At 35.8% G+C, this 22,713-nt stretch overlaps 1 protein-coding gene across 1 annotated transcript; it reads left to right on the top strand.

Annotated features, from left to right (window-relative positions):
• The first annotated feature begins 2,110 nt into the window (after positions 1–2,110).
• LOC143885878 (zinc finger BED domain-containing protein RICESLEEPER 2-like) lies at positions 2,111–4,395 on the top strand. Its single transcript, XM_077389924.1, has 4 exons — positions 2,111–2,146; positions 2,266–3,091; positions 3,158–4,288; positions 4,367–4,395. Exons 1-4 carry the CDS (start codon positions 2,111–2,113, stop codon positions 4,393–4,395), a joined length of 2,022 nt encoding a protein of 673 aa, XP_077246039.1.
• The last annotated feature ends 18,318 nt before the right edge of the window (positions 4,396–22,713 follow it).

Here is a 22,713-nt window from a genome sequence, read left to right on the forward strand (position 1 = left end):
ATTATTAATTTAGATTCAATTAGGGTCATATTTAGAGTTGTAGAGGGTATAAATGATTTTGTATTTCATGGTAGGGACACAAAGTGGTCCCTCTATAAAATATAATTGAAGGTACGGATTTATCGCATTCTACTTTTAGTAAGTCTACCTTATCCATAAATGGTGGGACTTAAGAGAGGTTACCTCAATCACGTCCTCTTGTACTTTGTGCAATATGTAGCTATGTTGAAAGACCTAGTTAGCTTCTTGGCCTAAGGGGGCCTAGGGATACCTCTAAAAACTATCCGTGTTTAGTCTTACATTCACTGTTCATTATTGTCATTTGTCAAGATGGCAACACATGGTACTCCTAAAGGGAACCACCATGGCCCAAGATACTGAGGAGTTGATCGAGGAAGTAGAGAAGGCATTTATGGCCTCTAGGTGGCATTTATGCCACCTTCATGTTGCAAGATAGCGCACTCGATCCGTAGCGGGGTGTGCAGTGCACCTAGGGCTGCAACTCGAGCCGGGTTTTACCCGACCCGCATCGACCCGACCCGAAAATAGCTTGGGTCGGGTTTAGATTTCTTGGGTTTCGGGCCGGGCCGGGCCGGGCCGGGTTTAAGGTCCAAAAACCCGGATGAATCTCGGGTCGAGCCGGTTTTGAAGGGGCCCGGCCCGACCCGAGTTACTTTGGGTTTTTTTCATCATATGTAATTCTGTATACAGTACATACTATATATGAGAAAACTTAAAAGTTAAAACTCAAAAGGCAAAAACCCAGATGAATCTCACGCACGCACGCACGCGTCTCTCCCCTCTTCTGTTCGTTCAAAAACACGGATGAATCTCACGCCTAGGGTTTCATAAATATTCCTCTCTTCTTTGATCTATTCTCAAATCTCAATCTCTCTCTTCCCTTCTTCATACGGTCACTCACAGAAGAGGTAAATCTATCTTCCTCTCACTCCATTTCTTTAGGGTTCTATTCCCACATAAATAGATTCAATACAAGAAATCTGTGTTATGGTTTGATTGGTTTCCCCTTCCTTATCTCTTTGATGAATAGTATTTGAATATCTCTATTTTCTGGTTTGTGGATTGAGATGTGAGAGGAAAAACCCCAATTTTTGCATGGAATCAGGGGATTTTTGCTATCAAAGAGGCTGGAACCCATAACCTTTTGCTCTGATTCCATGTAAAACTGCCAATAACTAGGGCTGCAACTCGAGCCGGATAAAACCCCTAATTTTCTCACTCTCTCTACAAACCCCAATTTTTTAGATCCATTTAGGTTATCAAAAAGTGGGTAAAAGACGAGGGAGGAGAATGAATTGCTTTTTTATTTTTTATTTTTTTTATTATGTATGAAGAGATTATGAGTGTCTTGTCTTTATGGGATGCAGAGATGAAGATTAGCTACGGTGCAAGAAACTACAGCCTCTGCCATGGTATATATGCCTGTGACAATTAAGCCAGCCTTACAGAAGGGTAGGGTCTTTTTCTTTTCTGAAAGAAGACATGTTTTATTAATTTAAAATATCTTTAGGACATGGGGACACACGTTCCTTGCAATTTCTTGAGGGGAAAGTAAGTAAAATTGCTCATATTCCCATTTAAAATATCTTTCATTTTCACAAAGGTAGAGGGCATGTAAAATAATTGACCCCAGTTCATGAAAAGCCTTGAATTCTACCATTTGGGAGCTGATTTTACGTTGGACTACAGAGGGTTATTTTTACTCAATAGTCGAAACCTGGTCTATAAATAACCCTTGTATCCCCTTTCCTCTCTCACATTCAAAGAAGAAGATAGAGAAAGCAATACCATTTATTATCTATTCATCCATCTATCCTCATGCTATCAAAGAGTCATTCGATCCGTTGCTAACTATTTTGACTGTCTTTGATTTTTTTATACAAATGTTTTCTATTTCTTGTTCTCGATCTATATTAGTCTGCATAGTTTCTAGTTTCTACCACATGCTCATTTTTTTGTCTGTCTCTACACCTCATTTCTCATTGCTTTTTTTCTAATTCTCCACTGCAGGTTTGTTCAAAAGCCTCAAAAACTCTCATTGGATTAGTGATTACACCTCTTTTGAAGTGAGTCCCCTTATTGAACGATGATGGAGGATGATATTAATGAGAACTACGATATTCCGGTGAGAATTGCTTCTTATTTATTTATTATAACGATGCATTTATTTCATTCCTGTAAGATTTACTTTTTATTTTATTTCCACCAAACTTAAGAAATGGTAATTTGTGGATATTTGTTTAGGTCTTGGATTCTTCTGAAAATGCTACTAATACTGTTAGCACTCCTGAGGACTCCTCGACACAAACATCTAAAAAAAGAGCATATCCAACTAAATCTGTTGTATGGAATCATTTTACCAAAGAGAAAGGACCTGATGGGATAGATGAGAGGGCTAAGTGTAATTATTGCAAGAAATTATTTGCATGCCCAAGTAGCAGTGGCACTAGTAGTCTTAAACGACATTTGGATAAGACATGCATCCCTTATACCTCACGAGATAAGAGCCAGAAGTTATTGTCTTTTAAATCCGTTAGAGATGGCGATGATGTGGAGGAAGGGGCGGGTGTTATGCCTTGGGTGTTTGACCAAGATCGAGCTCGAAGAGAGTTGGCTATTTTTATAATTAAGCTCGAACTTCCATTTAACATAGTTGACAAGGATGCCTTTAGAGATTTTATTATGGTTATCCAACCTCGACTCAAAGTTATATCACGCACAACTATAAGGAAAGAGTTGTTGAATATATATGGAGAGGAGAAACTTAAACTGAAAAGATTGATTGGTGTATGTCATCGGGTTTCTTTAACTGCCGACATGTGGACATCTAATCAGACTTTAGGTTATTTATGTCTTACAACACATTTCATTGATGATAATTGGAAGTTACATAAGAAGATTCTGAATTTTTGTATGGTTCCAGCTCCACATGGGGGAGATGTTATTGCGAATGCAATTGAATTGTGCTTGATTGATTGGAATATAAGCAAGTTAAGTACCATTACCCTAGATAATGCCTCAAATAACACCGTTGCTGTTAGGACACTTGTTCCGGTTCTTTCAAGGAAAGGCATGTTACTATAAGAAGGCCGATTTTTTCACGTTCGTTGTGCTGCACATGTCATCAATCTCATAGTGCAAGATGGGCTAAATGAGATTAAAGAATCGGTTGATGTTATTCGAGAAAGTGTTAAATATGTTCGGGGTTCACAAGCAAGAAAACAGTTGTTTGAAGAATGCATTTTGCAAGAGAGGCTTTCAAGTAAGAGAGGCTTATGTATAGATGTGGCTACAAGATGGAACTCCACCTTTCTTATGCTAGAGTCTGCATTACAGTTTGAGAGTGCCTTCACTCGCTTACAGACACGAGATGCCATCTTTGCAAGAGAAGCCCCTAGTGTTGTTGATTGGAAGAATGCTAAAGTTATTTGCCGATTATTAAAAGTCTTTTATGATGCTACAAAGCTTTTCTCTGGGCATAAATATACAACTGCAAATTTGTATTTTCATGAGGTTTTTGCAATTCAAGAACACTTGCTTGGAATGGCTATACACGAAGATGTATCTATTAACCAAATGACTACTAAGATGCAAAGTAAGTTTGATAAATATTGGAGGGAGTGCAATGTGATGCTTGCTATTGCAGTTGTCCTTGATCCTAGGTATAAGCTTAAATATTTGAGTTTTATGTACCATCTTATCTATGCTACGGATGAAGCTGAATCACAGGTTTCACTTGTTAAGTATGAGGCCTTTAAGATTTATGATGAGTATGTATCTGCCCATAGTTCAAGGCGAAGGCGAGTTTTACAGTCGGTGGAAAGATTTTCAGAGGTTGACAGTAGAACTTCTCCTCTTGGTGAGAGGAGGATTTCTAGTTTACAAAAACAATTTTTCAAGATGAGTGCTGAAAAGAATGATGTTGGGCCGGCATCAGAACTGGAACGATATTTGCAAGAAGAGAATCATGTAGATGATCCTAAATTCGACATTTTGAGCTGGTGGAAAATTAACAGCTCAAAGTATCCTATACTTTCTCAAATGGCTCGTGATATCTTGTCCATTCCGGTATCTACAGTTGCTTCAGAGTCGGCTTTCAATACCGGTGGTAGAGTTCTTGACAAATACAGAAGTTCAATGAGTCCTGGGGTTGTGCAAGCATTGGTTTGCACTCAAGATTGGCTACGAGCTGTTAGATGTGATGGTAATAATGATGAAGAAATCGAAGTTTATCAACATGATAATGATATTGAAATCATTGAATCAGGTAATGTAACTACACATTTGCTTAGATAATTATAAATATGTTTTAAAAATTCTAATGTATTTTCTTTTCTTTTTGAAGGTCTTATTGATTCTCGACAAATTCCATAATATGATAACAATCTTGAGCTATGCCATAGATGAGGTAAACTTTATACATAAATTCTTTTAGATAATGGCTGTCTATAAATTCCTTTGGATAATACTCAACTTTTGTAATGCAAAAATTCACTCATACTTCGTGTGTATTTTTTTATGCAGAAACCTATTGGAATTCTTTTTGGTGCAGAAAGCCCTCTATGGAAGCATTAACAATGGAATCAACTACATTAGCTTTTAAGTCTATTAGGCATATGTTGTCTTTTTGCACTTAATTTTGAGTAACTTCGTTTTTCCAATGTTTTACATTTCTTTAGTTTCTGGGGACAACTTGGTTTGCAGTGGGCTGGAACAATACATTATAGTGGTTTTGAGCAACTTTGTGCTTCATATGATAATTATGTTTTGATAAGTTTCTTAATATGGCATTCAATATCATCATTGACCTTATATCAGAAATCAGCTTCATGACTGGAAAGCTACTTTATATTCATTCCATTTGAGAAATTATTGCTTTACAGGCCGAAAGTGGTGAAAGCTCATCATTGTCCAACGTCTTTCACAAGAGCCACGGTTGTGATTGCTGTAAAATATTCTATTGTCGAGCGACCAGAAAAAATAGATGATATTATATACCCTGAGATCTCTTCATTCTTGATGGTAATTAGAGATGGTGACCGCGTAAGTAACATCATTTTGGGATTATTTGAAGAAAAAAGATTCAATTTTACCATTCAAAAAAACATTATTAGAATAAAATAGATCTATGTTGCTGGAGTGTAATATCATCATATGTTCTTTAAATGGTTTTGCAGCATGTTAGACGTGCGGCTGTCCTAGCTCTGAGTACTGCAGCTCACAATAAGCCAAATCTTATTAAGGGTCTACTTCCAGAACTTTTGCCACTTCTATATTACCAGACTGTTGTTAAGGTATGCAATACTTTGCACTTTTTAATGCGTAAGACATAGTAAATGAGGGATACAAAAGGGTCCAAGTGTTTACACTTTGGACACAACTGTGGTGGGCCTCAGTTCTCAACCACCAGAAGTGTTGGTTGTGTCAGGTGTAGTTGGAGATAATCTAGATTTTATTTGGCCAGTTTTGGGCTGAGATATTAAAGGGCTAAATAGATTTTGGGGTTTGGTAATGGATGAGTCTAACTGATCTCAGATCTTGCCCATTGACACCCTCCAACATTTTTTTCAATGATATGTTTATGATGGTAACTTTTATTAACTTACCGTTTGCTATGCAGCAAGAATTGATAAGGACTGTTGATCTTGGTCCTTTTAAGCACGTTGTAGATGATGGTCTTGAGCTTAGAAAAGGAGCTTTTGAATGTGTAGACACATTGCTAGACAGTTGTCTTGATCAAGTGAACCCATCGTCGTTCATTGTTCCTTATCTTAAATCCGGTTTGGATGGTTAGTATTCCACTCTGCTGTTTTAACCTTTTACATTCTATGATTAATGTGTTTTATTGATTCATGCGTCCTTGCTGTTATGTTTTTGTTGTAAGCATGGAAGGGTTATGATATGAAATGGTTCTACAGATGCCTAAATAATTTTGTGCCGTAATAAGTTATTTTGGAATGTGTAACATAAGACAAGAAACTCTGAAAATGTTTAAGTGTAGGCTCTGAAATGGAGAACCCAGCAAACCTGGCTCAGTAACATCTAGATGCCATCAACAAAACATGTGTACAGAGCTTTGCATGGGTTTTAGTAGTATGTGCAATACTTTGCGAAGAAATTATGTGCTCAACTTTGCCCCATGGGGTCTATAAGGTAGTTCCTTGGACAGGCTCCATCTAAGAACTGTGTTTACAACATCGCTTTGTAGGTTCTTGCAAAACAAGAGTTTTACTTAAAAAATTGCGTCAACGTGAAAAAACCCGACCCGACCCGACCCGACCCGAGATTTATCATGGGTAGGGCCGGGTTTGGGTCTCGTGGGTTTTCCGGAAAAAAACGCGACCCGACCCGACCCGAGATATTTCTCGGGTTGGTGTGGGACCCGATCCCGCGGGAGGGGTGGGGCGCGAGCCGCCACGCCTTCTCTCTTGGTCTCTCGTACCCACGCGATTGGCGTGTGCATTTTATTATTGGTTTTAATTCATCTTTTATGTGAACTTGGGATCACTAAGGCAATCCGAATTCCACACAAAAGAGACTGACAGAGTCGCCACCTAGATGTGGGATCTAGGATCCGAAATTAACCAGAAATCTAGACTCGCTACCTGGTTGCAAGAATGAAAGGTATGGGGATTTATCCACCACATGCACCATTCCTGCCCGATAATCGGTCTTCGATTCCAAAAGCTAACTCTTTTAAATTTATTTTAAATGGCTCATTCAACTCTCTGTTAATGTGCTAACTACGGGACATGCATCCTATGATCTAATTTCAATGTGGATCCTAAGTGTGTATCTTGATTTATTTATTTGTATCTAAGTGAAAGTTCTCCTAAAATTCTAATTTCATGGAAAGTCCTAAGTGATTTAATTAAGCATTTACAAGAAAATTAATATACAAAACACCACAATTTGTTGTGGTGCCGACTCGCGGTTGGTATGCCATCAGACATCCAAGCTGCCTACATACCCAAGCCTCACTGGGATCAGAGTCGATGTAGTTCGGTGCACCTAAACTAAGCTATATGCCTAAACATCTAGGACACCAATCTAGACTGGATTGACTGTTTCAACAGTTTTCAAAAGATTATTTAGTTCAAGTTGAGTAGATTTTATTATTCTAGGATTTCATTTAAGATGCTATATGATTCTTATCTAAATGCAAGTTGTTCCTTAGACTAATGCAGGTTAGCTTACATCCTAGTTTACTAGGCTTGTCCTAGGGAAAGATTGGGTGACTAGTGTAACTAGACTTATGGCACGATTACTATCCATAGCAAGCGTCCGTGATGAGGCTGAACTCCTAACTCTAGGACTCCCTAAAACCTAGAACACAACGTGACGTGAGTGTTCCTAAGGGGCTCTAAAGGATCCTACGATGGGAGACCGCAATCCAACGGTTCCAAAGACATGGATTAAATCAATTCAGTTTGTTGAAATGAAAGATTTTCAGTTCTTTAAAAGGTTTCTGATTCCTAACATCTAAGGAATACCAAAGGCTCTAAGGCTTGATAAAATTCATGCTTAGATCGCATTCATGAAAGGGAATCGTGCGCTCTCACCTCGTACAATTTAACATCTAAGTTATAGTACGTTATTGCCTGGCATGTTTCTCAGGATTTCCGTGGATAGTAGACCTCGGAGCCAATATCGTACTATAATTTACATGCTCAAATTGTCAAGGATTGATCACAATTAGTATAAGATTATGAATGCGATTTCAGCCATTAAACTATCACAGCATCAGGATTTTACAAAGGAAATCAGTGATTCCTAAGGTTTCTATTTTGATAATTTAATGATTGAATATGTGATGGAATATTATGATCATCTGGAAATTTTTAAAACAATTTGATTTTAATTCGATTTACTTAAGGATTTTAAAAGGTTTCAATTCAGATTGTAGATTTACACATCAACATATAGCAAATCTTTTCAGAACAAGATGACATTTTTACAGTAACTTCTCCTTAATTAGATAAGATTACTATAAAAATTTCATAGATTTTAAATGTGTTTTGCTATTAGTTTTTCAATGTTGAAAGTTTCTGTCCAGATTGTAAATTAACACAGTAACGTATAGCAAATAAATTCAAAACAATATGAAATTTCTACAGTAACTTTATTATAATCAGAAAGGATTACTGTAAAAGTTTCATAAATTTTAAGAATGATTTAATATTAATTTACGATTTTACAAATATCTATCCAGATTATGAATTAACAAAGAAACACATAGTAAATAAAATCCAAATCAGTTTAAACTTTATGAAAACATGTAATTCCAGTAATAATTATCAAACAAATATTTTCAGAAGTTTTCATTGCAATTTACTATTTTTCTCAGATTTAATACAGCATGCATGATTTGACATAAAAAATCATAAAAAAATATCCAATAGCAACCAAAAATCTTGAAAAATTTACAGGAGATTAGATTAGATTTAATTTACTTCTCATCCAAATTTCACTTTTGAAAACCTTATAGATCTTTCGAAAATTGGTTTTTTCCAAAAATACCCCTAGAGTTAAATGAATTATTAAACCCTTTAAATCAAATCAAGAATTCATCAAAAAATTCTTAATAATTCAAAATCTTAAAATTATGTTATGTTTAAATTTTCATTGATTTTGCATCTGTTTTGACATCTTTTTAAATTCAATCTTTAGAATTTTACCCCTTTGAGAGTAAAGTTCAAAAGGTCAAATCGCGGTCAAAACGAAGTCAAAATTCTTCGAAATTCCAGATTTCTACATTTTTTAATGTTCAAAACACTCAGAGATTGAAAAATTCAAAAATTTGTAAAGGTTTGTTATAATTGCTTTGTAAATTGGATTTAAACCCTTTCCTTTCCGAAAATTCAATTTTAATATAAAATATAGATTTTTCAAGAAAAATTTCAGATTATGAAATAACTTAAACTTGATCTAATCTCCTTAAAATTTCACATTCAAATTCTTTAATATTCATGACTTAAAAAAAAAAATCACAAATTCAATCCTAGCATGCTTCTAGTTTAAGATATATGAAAGATGGTTTTGGAATACCAACCTTGCTAGCTCTCCTTGTCTATAGGGTAAGTAATCCTCGGATATACGCTTTGTCTTACCCTTTCAATTAGCAAAGAAAAGCCCCAAAGAATATCTCCAATATGTTGATTATGTCGAAGAAATATGAGAATTCTAGAACCAAGTAGAAGAGATGAACACCAAAAGAATGGAACAAAATTCCAAGAAAGGAGCAAGAGAGATGGATGAATTTTCAGATCTTCCCCTAGGGTTAGATGAAGTTTCAAGAAGAAGGCCAAAGGTTGTGTGTGCTTGCTTTTATAGAAAAGATTAGGGTTGAGAGAAAATTAGTAGTTTCCAATGTGAGAGCTTCTTTCTTTAGCATGTTTCCAATTTGTGCTTCTTGCTTCATTTCTTTCTTGTTTCCAAATTTAATTAGATTCTAATCTTAATTTCTTGTCAAATAAGACATGCTAAATTACACAATATAGATCATTCAAGATTAATCTAGAAGCCTTCTCACATAGGAAACTAGCTTTTATGAATGATTTTCGTCCAAAGAGGGCTGTCCACGTTTGAGCTCATTTTTGACTTATTTAGGGGCTGATTCAGAAAAAGTGATAAACTAGAAAGTTGTAGATCTTTTTGAGACGTTCGAAACAAGTATAATTACGAATTTTTTGAATGAGAAAGTAAAACGTTATGGCAATTTTACTAACCTGACTTTACTAGCCCTTTCTAATTATAACTCTTCTTTTCTTTATTATTTTTTTAAAGCAAATATGATGTCACCAACCACCTTATCCCATGTTGGACGTTTTTGCATGTGGCCTCCCCATGTGGGGCACCCACTTATGTGGCCAACCCACATGGGTGGGTCCACATGGACCCCCACCTCATGGGCTTTAGCCCAATGGGCCATATGACATGTATTTCGGGTTTTTTTTTTCAATGAAAATTTAATAAAATCCTTTAAATTCAAATTTTTTCATTGATCAACTCAACCCATATGACATTCATGGTGTACCCTCGACATATGGTCGAACCATCCCCTTTAGAAAAATAATTTTTCGGACCAAAATACCCTTATTCGATCAAAACACCCAAAAGCGACCAAAATGACCTTAAATTGGATTGCCCCCAAAGGGGAAAGTTAAAAATAGAAAGTCGTCATGGTCAAACCTAAAAAATAGAAAGTTTTTAAGTTTGCTTCTTTTGGTGGGCAATATCAAACATGATCATTTGGTACCCTTTGAAAATATCTAAAATGCCCTTCGCACATAAAATTTCGAAGTTAAGTAAAATCCCTGAGAAATTCTAAATTTAGCAGGTTTTCCAAAATTCATGAAATCATCTATAATCTCTTAGACACATTTCGAGAATCAAAAGAATAACAAATGAAAAGACCAAAATACCCCTGAAGTGCAAAAATGGGCAAAAATGAGGGAAACCCTGGAAATTCTAAAAATAGTATGTTTTTTCACTTGCTTGAAAACTTGAACTTTCATTTTTCAGATACCATTGGAACACCCTAGAAACCTTTAGGATTGCGAATCAACTTCCAAACACCTAAAATGAGATGAAATCTACCCTAAAATGCATTGATGCCTAATCTATTGCGGAATATAGACTCGAGACTTGACAAACTACCGAATCTTTTGCTTTTTAAAGCGTAGCCCAATTGGGGGTGTCTACAGTTGGGTTGGGTTCTTCAAAACCCGACCCGCCCGACCCGAGTTGCAGCCCTAAGTGCACCAACTAGAATGGCCCTGCACCTTTCACGTGTGAGAGGTTTCGCAGAGCCTTCTATGCCAAGTACTTGCCCCATAGGAGAGTGTGTGAATTAGAAAGGGATCGAGTTCCTCTCCCTGAAGCAAAGCAGAAGGTCAGCAGTAGAGTACGTGGTGGAATTCGATAGACTGGCTCAGTTTGTCCCTACGCTGATTCCAAACGCAGAATGTAAGATGAAGGATTTGAGAAAGGGTTGGATCCCTACCTTCAGAGAGGCATTGCTGTGATGCTCTTACAGGTCAGATTTTTGACAGGCCATGTCGTCAAGGAAAGAATCTGTGTAGATTGCGACTTCTAGGTTTTAGATTTATTAACTCATTTTATTATGTGAATAGCTTTTAGATAAGAAGATGAACCTTGTGTAGACACCCTATTTTGACCAAACCCTAAACCAATGTTTGTAAATAAAAATTCTTCAAATGAGTGAATTAGTGTCCCAAAATTGACCCTAGGGTAGGTTAGGATCCCAAGTAGGTCCCTGCAAAATTTCGTCAAAATCAGAGCTTAGTTAGAATGATAGGGTAAAGAAGGGGAGTAAATTATCCAAGAAGAGGTGGCCCAGGGAGGAAAATGGTTGTTTAAAAGAGCAAAAAGGGGGGTGAATTAGATCAATAGAAGGTGTTTAGTTAAGGTCAATGAAGCCAATACTTTTTAAAAGTATTTACTTATTGGTCTTTTTCTTGAACCACCAAACCCAATATAGAATAAATACAAAATAAACACAAAGGGGTGTTTAGAGAATTTTAGTGGCTAAAAATTAGGACCAAGTCCTATGAATAAAGGTAAGGCCTCTCATTTCTAAGGGATTGGAGGGTTAGCTAAGAGTTTTTTTAGAAAAATTAGAGAGAGAGAAAGAAAAGGGAGAGATTTTCCTCAAACCCTAACTCCGTTGATCCTCTTCTTCTCCGGTCATCCTCGCTGGAGCTCCGGCCAAACACCTCTCTGTTCGATCATCCTATTTTCTTGTTTAGTTAGCCTTGTAATTAGTGTTATCTCCTTAAACCTCTACCAAACCTTAGATTTTAAGTCTAAAACTTCAGATCTAGGTCATGAAACCCTAGATCCATTCCTAAAACCAGCAGATCCGGACTATCCTTAAAAAGAAAATTCTCGAGGAAAGAGCGAAACAGAGAAAGGCGAGTAGCTAAAGGTATTTTGGAATATTTAGAAAGAAAACTTGTATTATTCTCTTAGATCTCTTCATTTGTCTTTTAATTCATATGTGAATGATGTTAATAGTGTTTCAATGTTTTGGTTTTTGATCTTAGAGTTTCATTTTTTTTAAATCGTTTTTTTTTAAGAAGAAGAAGAAATCAAAGTCAAGATTTTTTATATAAATTCAGTTTTGATTTAATTTTAGTTACTTTCATTCAGTTTTCACAGAATTTCGAGTTTGAATAGAAGACATTCGCTCTTTTAAAGTGAGTTTTGTGTTATTGATGGATTCTTGACTGAGTGATTTCATAGATCAGCAAGTAAATAATGAAATTGCAATGTTTGTTTGATTGAATTGGAGATAAATGTTCGATGCCTGAATGTTTTCTTTTGTTATTGAATGATCTCCTATGTCTCATAGATCAAAAGAAACTTTGTAAATTTCACATGGCTTGCTTTGGATCTTATAGATTAATTCATTTGATCACTTGCAGTATGGTTGATTTTTGTAAATGTTTAGACTTTTTAATTTCGCTGTGATTTTAGTGATATTTTTGTTAATTCTCTTTAAGGTGTGACGATAGTAGGTAATCTAATATCATGATTTTTTTTTAATTCTCTGAAATATGATGGAAATCAGTGTTTTAACTTCAAGATATAGTTGTGATTTCAATGATTCCCTCGGAAATGACAGTTATAATTGAATGTGTTGCTGAATGTCATTTGTGGAGCTTAGAATGTTTATAAGTTAGCTGAAACTTCTTGCTTATATGCCTGAATGTACGATTTAGTAGGCATCAATGTGTTTATAAGTTATTTTGAGATTGACATTAGTAGTGATAGTTTTTCCGAGGTTACATGTTTTAAATGAGGATTTGATTATTCTTGTTCAGCTAGGAGTATAATAGTTATTCAATATTGTTAATTACAATTTAAAAACCTGATTGAATCATCTCCTTCACTGAATTTCTTTAAATCTCTGATAAGTTTAGACATTGTGTTAGTTATTTTAGTGTTGATTAATTCATTGTTACAGGGCGTGATGGTTTTAGTTTGCTTTTGATAGAATATCAGATCAATTGTGTTTGAATTTTCTAAGTCTTTTTACTTTAGATGTTTGAATTTGGAAGTGTTTAAGGTGTTTTGAGGATTAATTACAGTTTAGTACTGTCATTACCTTGTTTGGATGTGTGCATTCCAATAACTTTTGTTCTCTGTTTGAATCAATTCTTCATCATATTTGGGATAATAATTGCCTATGATATATGAATCTGGTAACATAAATAGATAGAATTTTCAGTATTATTGGTTGGAACTTAATTATCTTGTCTTTAATTAAGATTTTTATGTCAAGCCATTTAAAGCTTTGGGTTAAAATTCTTAAGAAGATTCTGGAATTTGGCTTTTATTTTCTTTGTTTCTGAGGCTCAAAGTATTTTGATTAGAGATAAATAAGAACATAAGTTGTAATGCAATTGTCAAAACAGTGTAGTACTCATATTAGTACTATTTGGGCTTTTAAAGAGGAGGGTTACATGATTTCAGTAGTTGTATATAGCTTGCTAGTCTCAAGGCTTTAACTGTCTTTCATATAACACTTGGTTGTTATAATATTTTCTTTGTTTTGACAATTGTAGTGCTATTAAGTTCTTGGTAGTTAACATGACCATGTTTTGAAAATCACACATTTCTGGCTATTTTTTAAAATCGGCTTGCAAAGGCTTGAGGAAATAACCATTTATGCATTAATCTGTTGCTCATGAAGGATAATTAGTTAACATCAATCTTGGATCTGATTCCATAAGATTTCATTCCACCTTGTGCTATTCATGATGGGTCTCTTGTATCTAGACTGTGTGTTATTACTTCATGGCTTAGCAATTATCTAAAAGATTCAAGAGTTTCGCTTAGATCCTTCTTTTCTGAACCTCCCATTTAAGTTGAGATTGTTCCTGAGCTTCACTTGCTTATTTAGATGTCGTATTTTACTACTATCCTATTCATCAACAGTGAATGTATCTATACTGAGATAGATGCGTAGTCATATAAGCTTGCTTTTCTTTCTATTACATTCATAGCTTGACATAGATGCATATACCAAAGATGCTGTTGTTTCTTGAAGAGAATTCTTTGGAGCTATTATTCTTACTACGCACCATATGTTGATGTCATAGCATTTGCTTTATAAATAACACATGAGAATTACTTACAGGTGATGAGAGTGGTAAATAATTTCATTAGTTAGATGGTTAGTTGAAGACTGAATGTATCAGACCTATCATGTTTGATTCATTGCATGCTTAGCTTAGGTTAAAGTACCATATAGCACTTTTCTATGAGAAATTAAATTTCTAGCTAATTTGTCATATTAAAGAAAATGAATGATTTTTTTTAAAAAAAAATGGGGAATGTGACTTAGAGCAGGTCAGGTTGAGCTTTGAAAGAAAATGAGTTGAGATTAATCTGGGTTAAAAAAATATTGCCTTGAATTGTACCTTTACCCTTACTATATTTCTCTAAAATTCATCTATTTGAAAGAATTAAAATTACTTTTTAAGGGCTTATTCTTTCTTAAGATTTTATTTCCATAATGAAATTTTGATTTCAATGTCATTACATTCCTGAAGGTGAAATTATTGCTTCTTTGGAGATTTGGTTGTCATCATTATTTGAAGTTTTCTGTGAGATGTTCATTAGTTTGCAAGGATATTTGCCTATCGATTTTAGAATATTTTTTTTTAGGTTAAGGACTATGATGGAGCTATCCGGAGCCTCTTCCTTTAGGAGACATGCTTTGTCTCAATAGTAAGTTATCCATAGAGGAGACATGCTTTGTCTCATTAACAAGTTACCCCTTTAGGAGACCATCTTGGTCTCATTAGTGAGTCACATCAGGGAGACTTGCCTAGTCTCATCAGTAGAACACTCCCCTTACCAAGTAAGGACTAACACAGTCCTTTAGTTATCCCCTATTTATCATTGCAAGGGCAATGATAAGGTTACTTGGATCCCATCTGTGTCTAGGAGATTTGTCCAGTCTCACTAACACATCAGTCATCTCCTCTTCTTCTAGGAGACTTGCTTTAGTCTAGTTAGCAGTTCTCTTTAAGGTCATAGATTAGGAGTTTCTCCTTTAGTATAGGAGTCAGTCCTTTAGCATAGCAGTCAATCCTTTAGTCTAGGAGTTTGTCACTAGTTAAGATTCTGTCTTTTAGTTAGGGTATTTCCCCTCTTCCATAGAGACTAGCTCAGTCATACCTTCATGGGATCACTTTCATTACATTGGGACACTAGTTCACCGGTTTAGGGATTTCCTTTAGGCTCTAGGGATTCTGTCCTTAATGTTGACACTCCGCCAGGCTGTGGATCACGAAATGTGGTCTTATAGGTTCCCTTTGGCCAAAAGGGGGAAAACACATTTAAAAATATGAAAACAACAGAAAATTCTTAAAAGACAATAGAAACATATTTTGAAAAATCTGTTTCCGAACTACATTGGCTTGATCCCCTTCCACGGGGTACGTAGGCAGCTTGGGACTGTCCTCCCACGTCCAGTCAAACCTTTCAAACAAACCTTTTAAACAAAACTTTGCAAACCTTTTCAAAAATATTTTCAAACCTTTTAAAACAGAAACTTCTTTATGCAGTAGGAATCTATCCTAGATGTATAAAAGAGTCCTAGAGTTAGGAGTGCCTTAGTCAGGTCAATTGTACACATCGTCAATTGATGACTAGAATATAATTCACTAGATAGCCCATTTTTTTAGGATCAGCCTAGTCACACATAGGGAATAGGACCCACCTACATTAGTCGAGGGTTAAACTTGCATTCAGTTAGGGGCATATAGGAAGTCCTAAAATTTACAGTCAACTTCAATTTAACTAATCATCTTTAATAACCTTTAAACAATAGTTCAGTTTAGTCGATCGAGTCTAATTTAGTGGTTCTAGGCACAATAGGCATTGTAGCTTAGAATAGCGCCACCGAACTACATTGATCTTGATTCCAAAAGATGTTTGGATACATAGGCAGCTTGGACGGCCATCTAGGTCCAGATCGACCTTATGCACATTTTTTGTTAGAGTTTTAGGGTTTGAGGTCCATTTCTTATCACTGTCTCTTATATAGGTATATGCTAGTGTGTTTGCTTATTTGTCTTAATTATTTATTCCTTAGCCATATCTCTTGCTTACACATACTTAGCTGTAATGTTATTTGCTTTATTGATTTGATTACATGCTTAGCTGTAGCATATCTATTTCTTTATCATTACGTTTACCTGATCATTCACATGCTTAGCTGTAGCATTTACTTGCTTATTATATCTTATTTACCTGCTTATCATATCTCATTTATCTGCTTATCTTATCTCATCATATATTCTGCTTATATCTGCTTAGCTAAAGTATGCATGTGGTTGTTTACCGCTTTCTTAGATGTAATGAGTTATGATTAGATGTGATGAGTTAGAATTAGTGGATTCATGTATCAGGGTTATCTAATATTGGATTTGTATTAGTCTTCTCCGCCTCCCCATGAGTGATGTGAGGATTTGATTCATATTCTGTATGTACTGGACATGTATATATTTTTATTTTGAGAGAAGAAAACGGCGAATCTAGTGTTCATTCCAATGTCAGGTGATACTGATATCAATCCTCCTTAGATCATGGATGTTTTTCCTTTTCTTTTGATATGATTGCCCATCCCCGGGTAATGCATGCTTAGATAGGTCATCCTTCTCGGGAATGCCGGTTCCCATCATATGATTTTCGCCCAAAATTCTTCAAAAATAATAAAAATGGCATAAGAGACCGAGTTTTCTCTGACTAGTGAGGTGGCTAACACCTTCCCCACTCGTAACTAGGCATGGACCTGTTATTTTCTGGTTATCCATTGCACAGAGTATATTATGGGTTCCAGGCCTTAATCTTGAATGACGACTCTTCTTTTATATTTAGGTACGTCTTGGTTCCGAGTTCTTACTCCGAATCAAGAGGTATCGCACACGCCATGAACTCATGCTGTGAGGGCACTATTTTGAGAGAGCTGTAGTGGAGCTCTTCAACTCGTGTGGAGATCGAGAGGCCCCCGAGGTCTCATCCTGCCATCCCGCCTCGAGATCGGGTCCCACACCTTGTAATGATTTAATTACTCTCACGGGGGTTGGAGTTTTAGAACTATTGTTGGTTCGGTTTATTTATTCACGAGGACCATTAATTAATCATGTAATTATGAAAGTTTGTAATTTGCTCGATATTCTAGCCTTGGAAGTTATGCGAGTTCCTCTACTTGCATGTATGGGTGCCTATTGTGCCTTCAGGTTAGGGGCATGACATTCGATCCAACCACAGCTCACTCTTTCAGATGCTATTCATGTATGCGCACTCATTGTACAATTTTACTTCATAATTGAAGTACCTATTTTCTCTTATTATTAAGTTAGGTTTAATTTGAATCATATTTAGTGTTGAAGAGGCCATAAATAATTTTGTATTTCATGGTAGAGACACCAATTGCTGGTCCCTCTCTAAGATAAAATGCACGGTACGGATGTCTTGAATTTTAGTTTTAGTAAGCCTACCGGGGGTGCAACTCGGGTCGAGTTGGGTCAGGTTGAGGCCAACTCGACCCGACATGAGGAACCCATTTTCCCAACCCGACTCGACCCGATTTCCAATCCGACGAGGTTCAACCCGACTCCACCCGAGGAACCCATTTTTCTCCAACCCGAACTCGACCCGAGTTCAACCTGACCCGATCCGATTTCAACCCGATCCCACCCGAGATTTTAAGCTTATATAATAAAAAAATCATAAAAAAATGTCGGGTTTCACTCGGGTCGGGTTGCCCAAACCCTCAACCTGAACCCGACCCGAACTCAACCAGGGTTGGGAAAACTCAACCCGAACCCGAACCTGACCTGAACTCAACCCGACCCGACCTGACATTTTTTAGGGTTGAACCTGTGGATCCCGATCCTAAGGAAGATGGGGATGTAGATCCCTTCATCCTTTGGATCTCCACATGTGAAGGAGAGCTCTACAAAGGAACTCTCGAAACAGTGCCCTCACAACATAGCATGAGTGGCTATGAGATACCTCTTGATCCGGAGTAGAAACTCGGAACCAAGACGTACCTAAAAATAGTAAAGAGTCGCCATCCATGGATAGGCCATGGAACAAAAATAAATAAACTCTGTTTGCAATGGATACCAGAAACAATTGGGTCCGTACATGGTTACGAGTAGGGAAGGTGTTAGCCACCCCACTCGCCCAAGCGCACTTGGTCTCTTACGCCATTTTTTATTAACTTTGAAGAATTCTGGGTAAAATCAAGAGAAATGAGAACGGGCATCCCCGAGAAAATGTCTACCTAAGCATGCATGACCCGGGGATGGCAAATAAAACAAACAAGTCCTAACTCATCACATCAAATAAAGCGCTAAACAAATGCATGCATAGCTACAGCTAAGCAGGTAATGACAGATAAATGAATAGATATGATGATATACAATAAGTAGGAAAGTAGTAAGAGAGCTACATCTAAACATATAATCAAGATAATAAACAAATAAATGCTACAGCTAAACATGTGAGTAAGCAGTAAAGAACTATGATAAACTAAAATAACAAGTAAAAAGCAATAAAGAGCTATATCTGAACAGGTAAATGAACAAGTAAAGCTATGTGAGAGGGATATCTAAAGTGAATAAACACTCGAAATAAGAGAAGAAAACACACTAACATGTCCCTATACATGAGGTAACGATAAACGCTCAAGACAAATAAGTAAACACACTATCATGCACCTATGCAATAAATAAAGACAAGTACCAGACCACAGACTCCTAAAACTCTAAAATAATAAAAAAATGTACAACAGTACCACCTAGACCTGGATGACCAGCCATCCAAGCTGCCTACGTATCCAAGCCCCTTTTTGAAATCATGGTCAACGTAGTTCTGCGGCCTATTCTAAGCTACAATGCCTATTTGTGCCTAGACCACTAAACTAGACTTGACCTAAAGGACCGGACTAGTTTTGAAAGCTTATTGAATGTGATTAGTTAATTGAAGTTGATTGTGCATTTTAGGACTCCCTATATGCATTAACTAAATGCAAGTTATCCTTAAACTAATGCAAGTGAGCCCTACATCTTATGTGCAACTAGGCTGTACCCTAGGAAAAACAGATAGGCAGACAAAGTGCATCATAAATCTAGCCATCAGCCGACTATGCGCCAATCTATATAGTCAAGCTGACCGCACAGGGACTCCTAACTGTAGGACTCTCCTAACTCTAGGACAAACTCCTAAACTCTAAAAAAAACTCTAAACATCTAGGACATACTCCTAACTCTAGAAGAAGATCTTTTTAAAAACAGTTTATTGAGAAGGTTTGAATGGTTTCTTTTTCAAGGTTTGACTTGACTTCGGATGAAGATTTCAAGCTGCCTATGCACCTCATGGAAGAGGATCAAGCCAACGTAGTTCGGAAACAAACTTTCCTAATATGCTACTAAAATTATTTGAATTTTCTGAATGTTTTTGCGATTTTTGAATTTCAAATGTTTTATGAGGTTTAAAAAAAATGTTTTCAAGTGTTTTTGGTATTCAAATTTTTTATATTTTTTTTGGATTTTCAAAATGAAAATTCTACCTTTTTAGTCAAAAGGAACATACAAAACAACACACTAGGGTAAAATCCCTAGGGCCAAAGGGGAACTCAAAACAAGTAAACTAGTGTCCCAAAATAATAAAAATGGTAAGATCCCAAGTAGGTAAAGCTCTAATAAGACTAAGCTAGTCTTTAGGTAAGGAAACTATGCTATAGTATAAACTCCTAACTAAAGGATAAACACTCTAGCTAAAGGACAAACTCCAAGTCTATAAGATAGACTCCTAAACAAACAACACTAAAAAGGGGTGCAAATAAGTCAAAGTATGACTAACACTCTATGAGGGGGTGCAAATAAGTTAAAGTATGACTAACACTCTATGAGGGGGTGCAAATAAGTCTAAGTATGACTCCTAAATGAAGAGGAGATAAACAATGGTGCTAGTGAGACTGGGCAAGTCTCCTAGACACAGAGGTAGGCTCCAAGTATCCATATCATTGCCCTAGCAATGATAAATAGGATTAGGCAACTAAAAGACTAAGTTAGTCTTCTACTAATAGGGGTACAACTACTTATTAGACTTGGGTAATCTCCTAGTGTAACTCACTAATGAGACAAAGTTTGTCTCCTAAAGGGGAGGCTCCGGCTAGCGCCATCACAGCCCTTGCTATGATATGCTCTATATGACTAAGAACAACTCTAGTGTAACTCACTAATGAGACAAAGTTTGTCTCCTAAAGGGGAGGCTCCGGCTAGCGCCATCACAGCCCTTGCTATGATATGCTCTATATGACTAAGAACAACTCTAGGGACTATGCAAGTCCCCTAAATGAAAAAAAGGAAAAAAGAGAGGAATGCTACTAGGACCGAGCAAGTCCCCTAAGGATGGGCTTGGGATGACTCCTTCATCGCCCTTGCAATAAAGACAAATGTCTGAAGATGTCTAAAAGACAAAGAAAGTCTCTATAAAGAGGAAGAGGGAAAAGAAAAATCAAGGTGAAATTGAATAAGCCTCTGAATACCCAAGAGAGAAGATGAGATAACTAAAAAAAATGTAACTAGGTTAATGTTACGATACAAATTCTACTATGCTGATAACCATTCCCTTAGTTAAGTAAGGCATATTATCTCAACAGAACAAAGTGACTTCACGAATTTATCACTGAATTTTAGACAGTTACAATAATTTATCTTAAAATCCAAAATAACATTCTTATTCAAGAGTTAATGGTCCAGGTAAATCTGGGCAAATAACAAACATGTGTACACAAATCTGAATGAAAATTAAACTTGTATAAATCAGTAATAAATTGCAAGCAAACTAGAAAAAATTAAGCTAAAAAAATTGTTCAAATGATAGAATGTGTACGTGTTTCATCTTATCAAAATTGATGAATAAGTGCTGAATATAGCATCATAGGGCAATAACATTATTTCCTTTCAAGCATTAACTGTAATATAATATAATTAAAGTGAAATAAAATAATCCTAAAGTGCTACGGATATCTACAACATTAGATTAGCACTACAATAACTATCATAGGATTTGTAGACTCAAAGTCTTCAATGTGAAGGATTTAACAAATTCACAATCATTTACACAGCACCAGTTGCCAAGTGAGTTCTCCTAAAGTTTTAAATGAAATTTATTTGTTAATTTCAAAATCACCCTGTAACACAACAAAACTTTGATGAAGATTATTCGATGGGATAGTTCTGAATCAAACTGAACCCTACTCATGTTGACTTCTTTAAACCAATGTACATCAGGTGATTATTTTGAATATTTTAAAATATCTACAATGTTCTGTTCTTGTAATGAAACCAATATTTCTTTCTTCTCAAATGAAATTGTCTCCTTAAAAGAAATGTATCTTACTTTTCAATATAGTCCCTATCATGTTAAACCAAGCATTGTTCCAGAAAATGGAATAAAATAACTCAACTTGTGTAATCATATAGAAAGAAATGATATCAATAATAGCCCATGCTGTCCAACAATAACATAGCCAAGCATTTAACCTAAATTGGAACTTTAACAATATTTTCACAGCATTCTAAAAGAAATAGCTACCTAAGAAACCTGCCATATATAAATCTCTTATTGGAACATGACAGAACATGACAAAATTAAATAACTATCCTAAGGCTTATCATACCAGAATTAGTACATACCACATAACCAAAGAAAAACATATTCATTACTTCTATATACCACTACTATGTATGTGAAATGACCCTGATTATTATCTTCTGATATCGTTTTGTATGCATCCATCAGAAAATAAACCAGTTAAACTATCTAAACGCCAAACACAGTCAATCTAAATCATTTCATATATATCAAGTTTCATATTAACTAACTAAATTAACATTTAAAATTCTTTTGAAAGCTATAAACGTAATAATGACAACCTTAACTACAGGCTGATTATTATCCAAAAAATGAATAGTTAAAAGAATAGCAGCTTTCCAAAACCTCTAAAATTGCAGTCCTAAAATCATAAAAAACAAAATAATGGCGGCTAATTTTAGACCCAAAACAATAGAGTAGTTATGAGGTATCCAATTATAATAGTGGAAATGATAGTAGAGAGTGATGGGGCTGCAATAAGGAGACTTATCAAAGAAACATGAAGTGAATGTAAAAATAAATAAAAAATCAACACAGATGGGAGCATGGTAACAACACTACCAATGTTTCAACAATGGCGCTAATTTTCTGCCTTTCCCTCTATGCAGGCTTTAGAAACCAAGAAACTATAAAGAAAATGAAATTAGCAATGAGACCCATCTTCACCCTTTTTCTTTAGATTCAATTACCGAAACTAAAATCAAATAAAGATTGAAACCATTAGCCAAATAATTCCTGTATCCTAGAGGGGATGTACACAGGAAATTACACTAGCAACCCAGTCATAAGGGCGTGCACATGTTTAAAAGGGCCTTAAGCTTGCCTGTACTAGCATTCATTGTAACATCACACACCATTTTTCCAAAGTTGAAATTATAAGCTCGGAATTTATGCAATTTGTGCAAACAAGCTAAAAAAAAATGAAAGAAGCAAAAGTTTGTACCATTTTTCTACGAAGAAATGATGCCAGCACAACTACAT

This window comes from Tasmannia lanceolata, unplaced genomic scaffold (genome assembly GCF_043159265.1).
Source record: "Tasmannia lanceolata isolate RefF3 unplaced genomic scaffold, GAP_Taslan_0.1 ptg000011l, whole genome shotgun sequence".
NCBI lineage: Eukaryota > Viridiplantae > Streptophyta > Magnoliopsida > Canellales > Winteraceae > Tasmannia > Tasmannia lanceolata.

What these genes read in the sequence shown, in the direction of transcription:
- LOC143885878 (XM_077389924.1), top strand. Translation starts at nt 2,111, where the DNA reads ATGGAGGATGATATTAATGAGAACTACGATATTCCG. An exon ending in TCCGGTTCTTTCAAGGAAAG is followed by an intron (nt 3,092 to 3,157) that starts GCATGTTACTAT and finishes TCAATCTCATAG; the next exon opens with TGCAAGATGGGCTAAATGAG. An exon ending in TATTGAAATCATTGAATCAG is followed by an intron (nt 4,289 to 4,366) that starts GTAATGTAACTA and finishes TTCTTTTTGAAG; the next exon opens with GTCTTATTGATTCTCGACAA.